This window comes from Molothrus ater, chromosome 7 (genome assembly GCF_012460135.2).
Source record: "Molothrus ater isolate BHLD 08-10-18 breed brown headed cowbird chromosome 7, BPBGC_Mater_1.1, whole genome shotgun sequence".
Lineage (NCBI taxonomy): Eukaryota > Metazoa > Chordata > Aves > Passeriformes > Icteridae > Molothrus > Molothrus ater.
In genome coordinates, this window is record NC_050484.2 from 3,138,701 (window position 1) to 3,153,775 (window position 15,075).

The 15,075-nt window shown below is 45.7% G+C and overlaps 1 protein-coding gene across 3 annotated transcripts in view; it reads right to left on the reverse strand.

Annotated features, from left to right (window-relative positions):
- Positions 1-15,075, reverse strand: part of VWC2L (von Willebrand factor C domain containing 2 like) — a 45,863-nt gene that overhangs the window by 24,971 nt on the left and 5,817 nt on the right. For all 3 annotated transcript variants that reach the window (XR_008508493.1, XM_036387078.2, XM_054515479.1), the window contains exon 3: positions 1,723-1,852. Coding sequence is in view for 2 of the 3 variants with exons in the window: in XM_036387078.2 (XP_036242971.1) it covers positions 1,723-1,852 (130 nt within the window). In the remaining variant the exon portion in view is untranslated. The remainder of the gene's footprint in view (positions 1-1,722; positions 1,853-15,075) is intronic.

Consider the following 15,075-nt stretch of genomic DNA (forward strand, 5'->3'; position numbering starts at 1 on the left):
CAAAGAAAGGAGTGGGGAGATTTAGTAAAACCATGGATGAAGCCTCCTGGTTTCCCTGTGAGGGTTCCAATCACTTCCCTGTGTCCCACAGTCCCTTCAGCACACAGCTGATCTTCCTCCTGTCCTTGTCCTACCAGCAGGAGCTGCTCTTTCCCTTTCCCCCTGGCTGTTTTGGGAAGAAAGATGTGTCTCACCCCTGGTCACCATCACAGAAAGCCACCAACCCCCAAAGGGGCCACGTGGTCCAGGGGGAAATGGCCATGGTGGGGAAATGCAGCAGCCCCTGGAGCTGTGAAAGCCCCTCTGAGCCTGCACTCCTGGGAAGCTCAGGGATGCTCACAGGTGAGATTGATGTGACACAGACTGGGTGGGATGTGCTGCCACTGGAAATGAGGGGATTTGGGATTTGGGATGGTGAGAGAGGAACACAGAGGCCACACAGGCTCCAGAGGTGTTTGTTGGGGTGTCAGTGGGTCTGAGCTCGGTGACAGGCCTGGGGACAGCCAGGGGTACCCCTGAGTCACCAACCAGGACACCAATGTTGGTGAGTGTGATGAGAAACCTCACACCCAAACACAGCTGTACGCAAAGGTGGTGCACAGAGCTGGGTAACAAACCTCTCCTCTGCACTTCAGCAATAAAAACAAACCAATGAGATTTCCTACAAACATTTTCTGCTTTCCAACAAAAACACAAAACTCAATGAAAATCTGACAAAATATTTTTGAACAAAACTACAGATACAAACCTCAGGATTTCAAGTAATATTTATGGCGTAATTTTCCAAACATTTTTTAATTTTTCAAGTTCCTTCAGTAAAAGTATTTTATATTTCCAACTCCTTGCCTTTACTCTGTCTTACAGAGCAGAAAATGTGTTGAAAATGTTATTTCTTTACCAACATTTTCATTTAGGTACAAAAGCAACCATTGCTCTTATCCAGCAGCAGTGATGTATGTAAGAGCAAATATATACAGATAGTGAATTCTAAACACAAGGAGATGAATCCAAGTAGCCATTTCTTACATGTTTAGGAAGCTGTGAAAAGGTTTATGTGCAGCTGCCTTACCTTTTAATCTGTCTTCATATCTACTTTAGGAGAAAGGTGCTGTTTCAGAGATGTATGTGAGTACAGGCTGTGGTACAAGACCCGGGAGACCTTTTTGGAAACAGATTTCTTTTCCAAAGAGGTACTTTCAGTCATTCCAAAACATTCCTTGAAAGTATTGATGAATCTAATCCATGAAATCACTTCAGCAGGACAATGAGGGCCAGTGCTACACAGAGACTCCAGCACACAACTAACAACGGGGTTCTTCTGGGGTTGGGGGGTGTCTTACTGGCCACAGGAAAAGTTCTGCCACTGATTTTGGTGAGTCTTCCCTTGGCCTTAGGCAATAACCATTGGTTTGTTAATGCAGGGACAAAGGCCCTCTCTTTTCTCATGTATTTGGTTCTCCATTAGACTAATTTTGAGACAATAAAAAAGAAATGAAACAACAATCACTGACATCAGGACTCAATCCCATCTTTGCCAAGCCAGCCACTCCATCTGCTTCAAGGAGAAGACACAGGCCAGGAAGGGCAGCTTAAATGTTGACCCCACAACCCAAGCACCAGGAGAAGGACCTGCCCATGCCAAAGGAAGCAAACCTCAGTAACAGCATTTCAATCAGAAGTTTCCTTTGTATCTCCGTTGAAGCCAACACGGTTCTTTCTTACCATTTTTGCAGACAGGACAGCACTGCTCTGGCTCATAGACCGGGTTGACACACTCGGGGACTGCGCAGTCTGCTACAACACAGTGAACTTCATTGCTGGGCTCGCAGCGACACCATTCGCATGGCGAGGGCTAGGAACAAATCTCAAATTAGCCCGTGGCCTCCCGCAGCTCACAAGTTTGCAACATTCCCATCTTGGCACAAGACAAACACATCAGCGTTCAATACCCCTTGACTGAGCCATTCATCATGGCTGATACAAGTTAACCTCTGGAACAAAAGAGCAACAGCTGAAATAGGAAACCACCCCATCAGGAAAACCAGCCAGCCTTGTTTTCCCATGCAGAGTGCCAGGTCTTTTAGGATTTTGGGTCCCTTTGCCAAAAAACCTGAGCTGCAGCCTCTAGGTTGTACCTTGCTGTACCCATCTGTGTTACCTTACACGTGTGGCCAGAAGAAGAGCAGGATTTGTGGCAGGTCCTGAGTGGTGGTGTGTTCCAGGAAGGGAGGACAGGATTTTCCAGGCCATGCCCATCTCTCACATAGACCACCCGTGCCAGGCACCCCCAAGCTGCTGGAAGGGTGCTGCTGGGACAGCCTGTCCATCCCCCAGCCTCCTGGGCTGTTTTCATTCCCACTTTTCAGAGCAGAGGTGAACAGAGTTGCTCTTGGAGGGACAAACTCATTTTATTCTGTGTTTGTGCAGCACCTGCCTCAGGGGTCTGTGAGCACTCCTGTAACACAACCATGAGATCTCAGCCTGGCCCCTCTCCTGCTTGCTTCAACAAGGTTTGTGAGCAACTGGCTCACGTAAAATACAAAAATAATTAAGAGACTGAGTAATTCTGCTGAGTCAGGGAATTCAGGATTAAAGCACCCAGCTAAATGGTTTTGTTTCAGCACCATCAATTTGGCCAGGAAACTCTACCCACCTCCAAATTGCACAGAGTTGTTACTGTCTCGATCTTTAAAAAGCTGTGAAACTCTGCTGAAAACATAGAAAGGTCAGTGTTTTAAGGCTCCCAGTGACTTATGTGTGTGCTAGTGTCATGAAAGCATGGCAGCAGAGCTAAGGAAGGAGAAAAAGAGGAGAATTGAAAGGAAAATAACTTCCTTTCAGTGCCAGTAGGTTTGATATGTAACTCCCAGTTTCTCAGCATCCATCACTAACATTTCAGTGAGTAAATGTGGGTATTGGGAAAAATTCTGGCTTTATGTGAATCTGCAACTGTGGGAATTCCTCAATATTAAAAAATATTACTCAATATTAGAAAATAAAGTGGGATGCAAAGAAAGAAGGATTCATCCTGATGTATTTCAGACCTCAGTGCTGGGTCACTCATTTCAACAGATAGATATAACCTGTGAGCCCTGTTTGTGGCTTGTAAGAAGCTCTTCAGTTCACCTCTAAGAAGCTCCATGTGTCTTGAGTCGAATAATTTATTCCCAGGAAATTTATTTCTACCTTAAAATGCACTAATTAAAGCTTCCCTTGCTTTGTCTCAGCATCTGCAGTCTATAATTCGCATCACCTCTCATTTGCTCATGGCTTTGGCAATTTAGATAAAATCAGCACTCCTTGAGCAAGGGAAGAAGTGTGTGGAGGTGGAATTCCTCTCTCTAATTATCGTTCCTCTTTCAATCCTGCTTTGATTTCTGTCTGAAGCACCAGGAATCTAAATTCATTTGACTGACATTTCTTATTCAAGGCTATTTAATAGGAAGAAACAATACAGAAGAAAACAGACAGAGCTATTTGCTGAGGGATCAATAAGAAAATTGCTGCTTTGTTTTTACTCATTTTAATCACTAATTATAAGGAGCAGTAGAACTGGATCTTGTGATTTGTGGAAGCTTTCACTGACGTCTCCTCCAGGGCTTGTACCCATCCTCACCACTCCAGTGGCTGCAATGCTGAGGAATAAGTGATGCTTTTCCAGGGCTGCAGCCCAATCCACGGCTCAAAGAGGATCAGCACAAGCAGAAGCTGCCCCTGAACGACTCTGCAGCTGAGCAGATGAGACATGACACACACATCTCCTGCCTCAGCCTTGGTGGTGCAGCCTGAAAATGACACTGTGACAAAGCAGGATGTTGCCTGATGCTCAGAGTCGCTTTCCAAGCAGCAAGAGCTGCACACAATTAGAGAAGGAAAGCACACCCTGGCAGAACACAGTGAACTGATGCTTTGAGAAGGCTGACCTAGAACAGAGTTAAAGAATAAAGTAGGGATTCATTAAAAGGCCTCAATGGATCCACCTTGGGCAGCACAAGAGCCCAGCCAGGGCTACACCCAAGATGCACCAAAATGGTCACAAAATGGACAACTGGTCATGAGGTCTCTCACTTTTTAAGTTCTGGTCTATTTGCATATTGGAGTTAATTGTCCAATTACAGCTTTAGGCTATAAAGTCCCATCCTCCTTGTTTTTCTCTCTTCAGTCCAGTGTTGTTTGTACTTTTTGGGCCTGGAGCTTGTAACAGCTGTCCTTGGACAAACTGGAAAAGGATTGTTGTTCACCTACCCTGTGAAGAGAACTTGCTAACACTTAATATGAAGCTCAGAGTTACACACTAAAGCAGCACAGAATCTGAAAAATATAAAAACTCAAACTTAAGGCATCATTCTCCCCTTTAGAGGCTTGACCTAAGCTACCAGATGAAAAGGCTGCTTTGGCATGAACCAGACCTTTCCCTGCCACCTCCTCCTCCTCACTGTATTGAGGTCAAGCCACTTGGTCTTGTCACCAGGATCTTCCATTATCTGAGTGCTTTGGTCACTTGTCAGTGCCACTCACCATGGGAGACTCCTGCCCTCCTGTCCACTTGGTTTATCAGAGCCGTGGCACTTTCTTCCATGGGATGTGCTTTGGGATCTGATCTGCAAATCCCTGCCCATTCAGAAAGGACTTTGCCCCAGGCCCACTGACTGAGCATTTTGAAACTGTTGTCTGCAGGCTCTGCATCCAAGCTATTACTTTCCCTGGTCCTACCCTTCTTGTGGAGCAATTCTGGGACACTGGCCAAAAAGTCCTCTGTCTACTGGTACAGGCAGCAGGAAGCCTAAGCAGCAAAAGGACAAACTGGGAGCCAGTGAAGAACAGGGAACCAGCAGAAGATGTCCTTAAGTTTTGTTTCCTGTTTCCTAATTTAAAGATTATCCCCTGTGAAAGAGGGGTGGTTTACACTTTTGTAGCCACTGAAGTTCAAAGAACAATTCCAGAAAAGGAACTCTCATCCCTGCTGAAGAAGGACACTGAAGAAACACAGGGGGTTTTCTGGAGTAGGAAGGAGAGAGGACGCTGTCCCACATGAACAGTGCAAATGCTTTATTTGCATCCCTTAAAATGATATTCTGGAAAGAATGTTAAGACTAAAGGATCACAAAAAGGTGGTAATTTACTCACTCCTGTGTCCAAGGCAGAATAATCTCTTAGAAAACGCTCTAGGGAAGGATTTATTAGGCAGCATTTCAAGAGCTGTTGGTGAAGAAACGTTCTGACCCCTGCCCAAAGGGAAAGAGTGCTCCCGATGTCCAGCCACAGCATGGATACAACATCCACACCATTCCATGGTCCTGCACTGCTCAATATGATTTCAGAAATGGCCCTATCAGGAACAAGCTGGGCCCTTCTGTAGAAGGTATCAGTCAGTAGAGCAGCTTGACTTGGCCAAACCAGTGCAGCACTGAAATTCTTTTTAGCCCATCTCCACTCCTCATGGGGGTGAGAGCAGTGACCCTCAGAGCCAGTGGGGTGATACATTCTCGGATGCTGTTGTCAGGGTAGGGGCCAAGTCAAGCCAAGCTGGTGGGAAGCAGACATGGCCAACATCTATCCAATATTCAGGGCCTTTTAACAGCAGCTGAAATGGGGCACACAGGGCACAAGGGACCTTCTCAGTTCTGCACTGACCCTAATCTCTCCTTCAGCCAGTCACTCAAAAAGACTGGAGCAGCAGAACCCATTCATAATCACCCCTAAGATCACAGCCCAATTTCTAGTTCTCTTCTGTTCTACTGATCTCAAGGAGGACTGTGAGCCCAGGTTTGGCTGGCAGGGCAGGTTCAGTCCCTGGGCAATCCTCTGTGGGATGGCCCCATCACACACCTCAGGATGGCCGGAGGAAGGAGCCAGCACTCCCTCTGTTGTGTGTCTGGAAAACCTGAGTCTCAGGTGCTGTCAAATGGGAAACATCTGCAATCAGCAGAGTTTGTTAACAATGCAAGAAGGAAGGGAAATTAGAACAGAGAATAGAAAATACACACGGCTAATAAAGATTTTATGTGCACGGGCACATAATGATAAACTTGATAGAGGATATAAACAAACACATGAAAAAGGCAGCAAAGCCAACAGAATGAAAAGCAAGATACACCCTGAGCAGGGGAAATTGGGAAACCAACCAGGACTGGGTGCCCCACCTCCTGACCTTCACTCTTGCACCCATAGACACCAGCTCCCCACTGCTTTCACCCTCTTTTTGGAAGCAAATGCCAGCACAGGTAGGAATTATGACTGCTAACATCCTCCAGCTACTCCTCTCTTACAGGGTTGGGCACCACCTGGGTCCTTCTTCAGTCAGCTACAAGGTTTCAAAAACCCATAGAAATTTCACATTTCAGACCTCTGATAGGTCTATTTTGTGAGCAGGCCCTCTAAAAGTCCTCTAAAAGGTGGGCATCCAGAGAGATCACATGATCAAACGATTCTTTAAGCAATAGCCTACAAAACTGATTATTTCCAAATATAAGAAGAACATGGAAATCTGAATTCAGAACTCAGAATGTTTAAATCTACTCCTTTATGTTTTTCTACAGCTGAAGAGATCTGAATCAAACTTTTTTTTAGACCACAGCAGCTGGTATAATCACTGGTACAATAACTGACACACAAAACTTCAAGATTTTAGGCAAGACCTTGCAAGAAGCACTTCAGTCATGCCATTTAGTCATAGGAATTCTCTTGTTGCAAGTACTTACTGAACCTCATCTCTGTATTTCTCCCTTACCTCATTTCTTGGCCATAGCCACAGCACCTAAGCCCACCCCTCTGCTGCCCCAAACATGGGAAAGGCTTTTCTATGTCCTCACTTTTCTATATCCTCACCAAGTAGGGAATACTATCCCCTGAGTGAATGAAGGAAGCATATCTGTATTTGTGAAACATCATTTTGCAGCCCTCCTCCTGCCTGCCTGCAATCAGGATTTCTCTGTCTGTCTGCTTGTCCATCACTCTTAGCTGCTTCTACAGCAACAGCTCTGGAGAGGTGGAGAGGGAGTGATTTACCTAAGACAAACTAAAAACCCTGAAGATGACATCTAACTGATACTTTTTGTTCACCTGTTTGTTCTGTCAGTCAATAAGAAGCCATTTCCCTCACTTTTTGCTCTGCTGCCACATTCACCAGGCTAACTGGTTTCCAAGTCACCCAGCTCAGGAGATGTCTCAGACCAAGTTTTCAGGCTGCAGTTCCCTGTGATCAGTTGGGATTCTCCCAGCTGGTTTTGCTCAGACTTGGGGTTTGAGGCTCATACCCCTCCAGGAGCTGGGAAAATGCTGCTCATTTTCCAAGCAGCCTTCCAAGACTAAAATGCTATTTGGCACCTGAGGATTTCAAGAGCCAGTAGATCTTGTGTCATTAAAACTGTTACTGCTGGAGACCTTCCACTCCATGAACTTAGACACCAGCTCCTCCAGGCAGGTTTAGCACAGCCATTTCCTGACACTTAGGACCTCTCCTCACTTTTCCAAGAAATGGCCTTGAACATGGTGGCATTTTCTCTGTACCTGGGTTTTCAGCCTCATGGAAGAAGATTTACATCTTTGCTGGAGCCAGGCTGCTCAAAGCCTGCGATGCAGTAATCAGGATTTGTTGTGCTGCTCTCTTCCCCTCCTTCCTACAGCTAAGCCTGAAGAGTTTTTGTACAAGGATGTGCCCTAATCCCATCCTGGAAGGCTTTATCTCATTGCCAAGGTCCCATGAAGTGGTGCATAAGGACCAGGCTCTCGTGCTGCCTGACACACAGCAGCCCTTCACCGAGCAGACTGTGCAGAGCAACACAGACTCCACAGCCATTGTATCAGGAATACTTCACTTTTCTTTTGGGGAACAAAATAAGTGTTCACAACCATCTAATCATGTTACAATGCACCTACTGATCATCGTGCAGGGGCTGCATTGGAAGACAATCCAAGTATTTTCACTGAATACTGTTATTGAGGCTGTGGTGTTCTTCAGAGTCAAACAGGTGAATTTACAACATGGCCTGAATGACTGGAGCAATCTGCTTGGTTGACTGGAACACAAAAAGGGGTATAAACACAAAACTAAGCCAGTAGGCTTGACTCTGAGCTCTGGGGAAATCCAAGGAGTCATCACATCAGAGCAAAGGCAGAGGAGATACCAGGACTCTCAGTACCACGGCAAACCAAAATCATTTCAGCTCCCAGTTCCTTCAAACACCAAAAAGGACATTGTGTGTAAGGATGTTCCTCTTCTAGGTGATATTGCAAAGGGAAAAAATGCTTTTCTTGCCAGTTTTACTGATTATGGAGTTGAAATGCTTTCTCCCCCTTTGAGAACACTTTAGAAGAAGAAGTGCCATCCTCTGCATTTCTGCTGATGCCAAGGTGGTTTGGGATGCAATGGATCTCAGCTGGCAGCTCTGCACACTTAAGGCATCACTGCCATAGATTCAGATCCATGAGCTGTACCCACACTCACCTCCTGCCCACACTCCGGATGTGTCCCACCCCCTGCAAGTGCTGGGCTCCAAGAAAAGGAAGACTGAAAACCAGGGCTGCTGACAATCCCTCCCTCTTTAGGTTTTCAAGACACTCCCAGAGAGAATCTCTCAGACAGGCTGGACTGAAGGCATCCTGCTCCATGCAGACAAAACAGCAGGAAAAGCAGAGTGATGCAGAGTGACGTCTGTCAAATTGGGCACTTACATCTTAAGAGGAGCTGTAACTTTTAATGACACTAAGGACAATGGCAATCCTGATGGAAATGATCTCTGTAGCTACAGTTTCAGGTGGGGAATTTATTGGCAGGAAGCAAGAAAGGGAAGAAAGTTTGAAAGGACCTGATGAATAAATTTGGAGGCAAAAATGGCTTCCATATTATGGCTGAGGTAGGAAGTCATAAACCAGGGGAGAGGAATAAAAGAGGAACTGGGATAGCATTCATCAGAGATACTTCTGGAGGAGAAATTAGAATCATTTTCATTGTTATTGAAATTGCCTGTGATCTCAGACAGATTAGCAGAAGATTGCAGGAAAATTCAGAGAGCTTTCAGCTGAGAAATTTTGCAGGTGCCAAACTTGTGGAGAAGGAGCTGGTGAACAAGTTCCACCTGAAGGTGGGACTGAAACCTGCCCACTTCTCTTTTGAGCTGCTCACTTGGCTTTTACTATAAGCAGTGCACAAATAACCATCTAATTTATGTTTAAAATTGGTAAATGGCTCTTTTGTATGTGCCAATACAAAAACCCTCAAAGTGCAAAAATTTCTCTCATTTTTGTCACTTACTTAATAAAATAAAAATCATCCAGCCAGCTAGTAGAGATACAATATCAATTATACTAAAAAAACTGTAACCACCTGGATTTTCCATAGGTGGAAAGTTGCTCAAATCAACAATATGTTGAGTAATTATAGACAAGCACACTCAGTGAAAACACCATCAGGTTGCAAATGACTTTGCAACAGGAAAAAACTATTAAGTCATTAGATAATTTATCTGCAGTGAAAAAATTGGAGCTCTATCCTACTTATGTGGAGGCCTAGCAATACAAATCAACTTTGCCATCCAAAAATTGAAAAATGCTTGCACCACACTGCAGATTGGCTAAACCAAGCACCTGGCTTCCAAGAAGCAGCAGAAGCAGATGCTGAGATCCTGCTTTTAAGGGAGCCCTCAAATCACACACAAACATTGTGAACACAAGAGTCTTTCCAGTGTGCTGGTGGACCAGGCTTGGATTCTGGAGCTAGAAAAGCACAAGGATGCTCTAATCCCTCCAGGTTGTGTATTCCTCTCCTCCCCTCATTCCTCATTCCCATGCCTGTCCATGATCACAAACAACATTATCCTTGCCATTCTTTTGTGAACATTCCTGGGGAGCCCTACAGATGAGTAAAGGGAGATGAGGGGCACAGAAGATGCACCTCATCCTGAGCATCCTGGGCCCACATCTGATGAGTCAGGCTTCTGATGGCTTTAGGAGCTTTGTGCTCATGGATTTGCTCTGTGCCACACAATTTGATGAGTTTAAAAGGCTCCTGGAAGCCTGTCTGGATCTGCAGAGTGACTCCTCCATTAGCTGATGAGAGAGACAACCTTGAGCCGAGTCCTGGCCCCTTTTCCACCAGAGCTGTGTGTCTGCAGTCTCGTGGTTGCTTCTCCCTCCCGAGAGCAGTAGCAAAGCTTTCTGTAAAAACATGACTTTGCACTTCTTCCGTGAGAACGCTCTCTTTGCTCTGATATATGTCTCCTTTTATTCCTTACAATAGTTGCACCTCGCCTACCCTGGGGCTCTGTCACTTTGCTGATAATTTTTATGACTGGATTACAATGGTTTTTTAGTTCAGACATGCCCGGTGCCCAGGGAAGGGGACTCCATCTGAAAGGTTACAGATATGACAGATGGCTCCAACATGTGAAGCGCAGCCCCATTCGGACACAGACAAAATGTCTGTGTGTGCTTCACCTTTGTTAAGCTCCTTTTAATGTCAGCAAGGAAAGTGAGCCCAGCTGGCAGCTTTCTGCTCTCCATTCCCTCCTGGTTGGCTTTTGCAATGAAGGAGCCCTATCTAGGAGAAAGCCTCCTGGAGCAGGGAGACAGGAACAGAGGTCCTCGTCAGAAAGGTGATCCCTTTTACCCGTGTTTTCCCTATAGCCAAGTCTGTTGTTTCCTTCTCTGTCCACACTGAGAGATGGGAGCAGGTGGTGAGATCAGCTCCATGTACTGATAAAACACTATTTCTATATTCTAGTTTCTATTATGGAGGAAGGTATAATACAACCAGACAATCACTGGGGAGGAGATGTGGACCTTGGTCCTGCTCCTTCTGCAGCTGCCAGGGAGGTTCCTGCCCCTCAGGGGATGTCATCATTTGGTTAAGAGCACAGGCTGGGAAGGATGTGAACTGAGAACAGGTTTGAATGGGTTATCTGTGATGAGAGAATACACTGGGCTCTGCTTACACAGGGAGCACACTGGGCTAACTCTCAGTCAGAAAGTTTTGCTGACTGGGATGACCACAGTCAACAGATGGAGAGATTCCCTGCTTTCAGGAGCTCTTTCAGCCCTACTGCTTCTCCAAGTACACTGATTTTACTGTAATTCCCAAAGAATTACCTCTGCTATTACCACAGGACAGTAAGGAAGCCTCACATATCCTTATTTTGCAACTAGGCTGAGCATTGTCACCACATAATTTATCTAATTACAGCTTTTAAAACAGTAACTAGAACAATTGGCTGATTGAGCATTTTTTTAATGAATGCAATTCTGCATAGAGCACATTCCAGTGGCAACAAACACATACCTGCACTTCCCCTCCCTCTAGCAGGAAACAGTTTCCTAAAAAACCTTCTCACCAGTGAGCTGTGAATGTTTCTAAGGATGACATCCTTCTTCCTAAGCTGATGACCCCAGGACCTCCTGCTCAGCAGCCCCACAGAAACAGCCTGGGTGACAGAGACAAGCAGCTTGGGAGAGCCAAGGGATGAGCAGGTCTCTCCTTGGCCCCACTGAGCATTGTCTGCCACAACAATAAAGCCTCAGACTTGATTTTACCACTCTTGGAAGGAGCTGGTAACACCTGCAGGTACTACATATTCCATTTGCTTAACAGTAAGGCTCCAGCAGCCATGGAGGGAGGGCAGGGCAGTGCCAGAGCTTCTCCACTGGCTGTGCAGAGATATCCCCTCTCCTTCAGCAGCTCCCTGGACAGCCCCCATTCTGGAAGCCAGCAGAGCTGATGGGCTGTTTGCTGGAGTGGATCACTGAAAGCCCAGCCTCAGCTCTGGCAGTACCAATGCTGGGCACACATTAATTCCTGTGTCATATTTACTGGGGAAATACCAATCCCTTGGGATTGCATGTACAGGCTGAGCTCTGCACTGGGACTAAAACCAGGGGCCTGTGCTCAGTTCCTGCTGATTCTGAATTGTGCGGATTCAGGTTTTAGGTCTCATCCCTTCAGTGGGGAGCTCTGAGACAGTTTGTGTGTGGCACAGCCAGCACCACTGAGCTCTGAGCTTTTGAGGCCTCCCATGTATTACTGTGCTGTAGGGAAGAAAATTCCATGGATTTTTTTAGCCAAATTCTGAATAAAGCCCACCTTCTTTCACCTATTGTAACAATATATTTGTGCATAATGTGATATATATGTTACAGAATCAGTAGCTAAATTCATAGCATAATTTTAAAAATAGGTTTCACAATAGATCAATATGTGACAGGCCTATCTATTTTAGTATGTTTTCTTGGTACAAATTATGACAGAAATACAGTAAGTCAGTAATTTTAGATTCCTTTGCATAGACATTGTCACTGTAATTTTGCCAGGAGGGAGATAATAAATCATACTTTTCCATCTGACTGATGTTCTGTTTCCCCTGTCTGATTTCAATGGCTGTATGCTATCTTCAGAGCTGGCATTGTTCATGAAAGCACAGGCACGTTATTGAAATTTCTTTTGTATTATGATTTTCTAGCCATATGTGAAATTGCAGAACACACAAGAAGGGAAAAAAAAAAGCCCCACTTGTTTGAGTCATAGTAGAAAAAAAAAGCCTGCTGCACACATCTTGGAGAGAAAAATGCCAATATTAAAAGGGGGGCCCTCTCCACCCAGGGCTGGCACACTCTTGTTTCTCAGAGAAATGCTCTCTAAGAGCACCACCCCACCAGTAACACTCTGCACCATCCCAAGTGCTCCATTCATATTTCATAAACTTGCACTCCAAGGCTGGATACCTGGTGGCCTGAGCCAGGCTGTTGTTTACACCACTTAATTTCTATTTCTGTTCAGAAATTTCTATTTCTGGCACACTTCTGGGGGGTGGGGAATCCCTTTTTGGTTTCACTGCCTCCTTTTCTCCAGCATCAGGATGGACACACTGTGTTTCAGGGGCTGAGAGCTGCAAACCTGCCTGCATGTGCCTTTTGATGAGAGGCCTTGCTTTGCTCAGTTAAATTCAGGTAATTGCATTAATAAAACATTTTAAAGAGCATTACCAAAGGAGAAGGAGGTGCCACTTTTCGGAAGTAAAGTTTTCCATAATGAGCTGAGGATCAGTGCATGATAATGCTATGCTTACACAGTCCCTCATATATTTTGGGCTCTGATTACACCCTGAAGAACCCTGCTAGAGCTGTGTCCCTACTGTGCAAAGCACTGTTCAAGAAGACATAAAGTCAGCAAGATACAAAAACCTTCACTGAAGGATTACAGGTGATTTGTGGACAAAACAAAGCAATGAACTTAAGATATAGTGGCAGGGAACAGGGGAGAGAAAAATAAAGTAGAATTTTAGCAATGAAATCCTGGCTCTTTTCAAGTCAGCAAAAACTTTGCCCTGGAAGGAAAAATTTCACCTTTCCTGCTTTTTTTTTATTTTTTTTATTTTTTTTTAACAGTGTGGAGGAAAAGGGCAAGAGCAAGGTTTGTTTTCCCACCTCTCCACACTTGTGCTGATGCAGGAGACAAATACTTGGGCATCACCTAGGGACTATTTCAGTGAGGATAGGTCTGGGAGGAGCCAAGGTGGAAGGGGAGAGGACAAGGAAGTGGAGAAGTCATTGGGAAGGGCAGGCAAATCAAGGTAGCAGCAGAGGATAAGCACTGGCAGAGCCAATGGCTAGAAGAAAATGCAGCTCTGTGCTTGGAAGAAAGAAGACAGCCACTGAAGAGCACCCCAAAAATGTCCAGATTGAATTTTCCAAATTCAAGTTCACAACTGCAGGTTGGAGCTGCCCTTCTCACTTGAACATCATCAGGAAGGCCCAAACCTCTGGTGTTCCCACCCAAAGGATAACTCACCCAACGTTCTGCCAGGCTAACACAGATATTTCAATGTCTGTGCTTAGGAAATTGCTGCCACTGCCTGGAGGAGGATGGCACCGTGCCCACCCTCCTGCAGGGACAGGGAGCAGTCCCCGCCTGTCAGTCTGAAATGGAGAGAATATTTCAAGATGTCAGCTTGACAATCTCTTGTGAACTGACCATTTATCTCCCAGCAATGGCATTTTGCTACACATCCAGAGGTCTGCAGGAGGTTATTCTGGATGTGCCTCTGCTGGGTGATGAGAAACCCAGGAAGTTCAGAGCTGATAATGGACTTTCCAACCTGACAACCCAATCCTCTTCCAGTGGCTACAAATACACTGCATCCACGCCATAATTCCATTTCTCAAAGGTGTGTGCTTTTCTGCCAGTAAGTCATGCAAGAGAGCAAAAGCCAATCAGCACTTAGGGACACTGCAGCCTCGGTGACATTTGCAGAGCTCTCCATCAGCTGCCAAGGACCATCGGTCACGCTGCAGAACGCTGTCTGCTTAGCTTCCCATCAGCTGCTGCCTGGGGACACTCATTGCAAACACAGCCATGGGGACTTGCAATAACCAACACCAATCCCCATTTGCTTCTTTTCTGTCTCTCAGAGATCTCTGCTCCTACAGGTGAGTGCAGAGCACTTGGGCTCAGACCGTAACCTCCAGGACTGAAATCAAAGCAAGGATGATGTGTGAGAGAAAAGGCAGCTGCCAAGTGACCCTGAGAGTCCCAACCAGATCCCTCTAGAGAAAACAGCCTGAGATTTCCAGCATCCCTCACACCTTCCCTGCAGCCACCACAGCTGCCTTCACCCCTGCTCTGAGAGGGGGACATTGAGGACCTGAGATACCACACTCCAGTGCACCAAAGAGAAAAGCAGAAAACAAGATGGGAAAGAGAGAGATGGATCCCAGTAAAACCCACCAGACCTGCCCTCTCTCCTGCTCCACAGGTATCACAATCATGACCACCAGGCATCAATCTGTATTTCTGTCACATTTGAATCAGATCATGGTTAGCATTACAGAGACTGTGCTGGCCTTCTCTGCAGGGGTTTCAGCTGGAACCCCAGCCTCAGCCAAATCCCCCTGCAACCAGGGAATGAGGCAGGCTCTGTATGGGCAGCTGGGGCCCCAAACCCACCAACATCTCCCAAGACCCATAAGAGATGAAGATGCTATGAAGATGCTGCCTGGGGTTAACTAAGCCATCTGTCAAAGACACAAAATTTTACAGAAGGATACAAGAAAAATTCTCAATGGGTTTGGATTTGTAATTGAACTTTA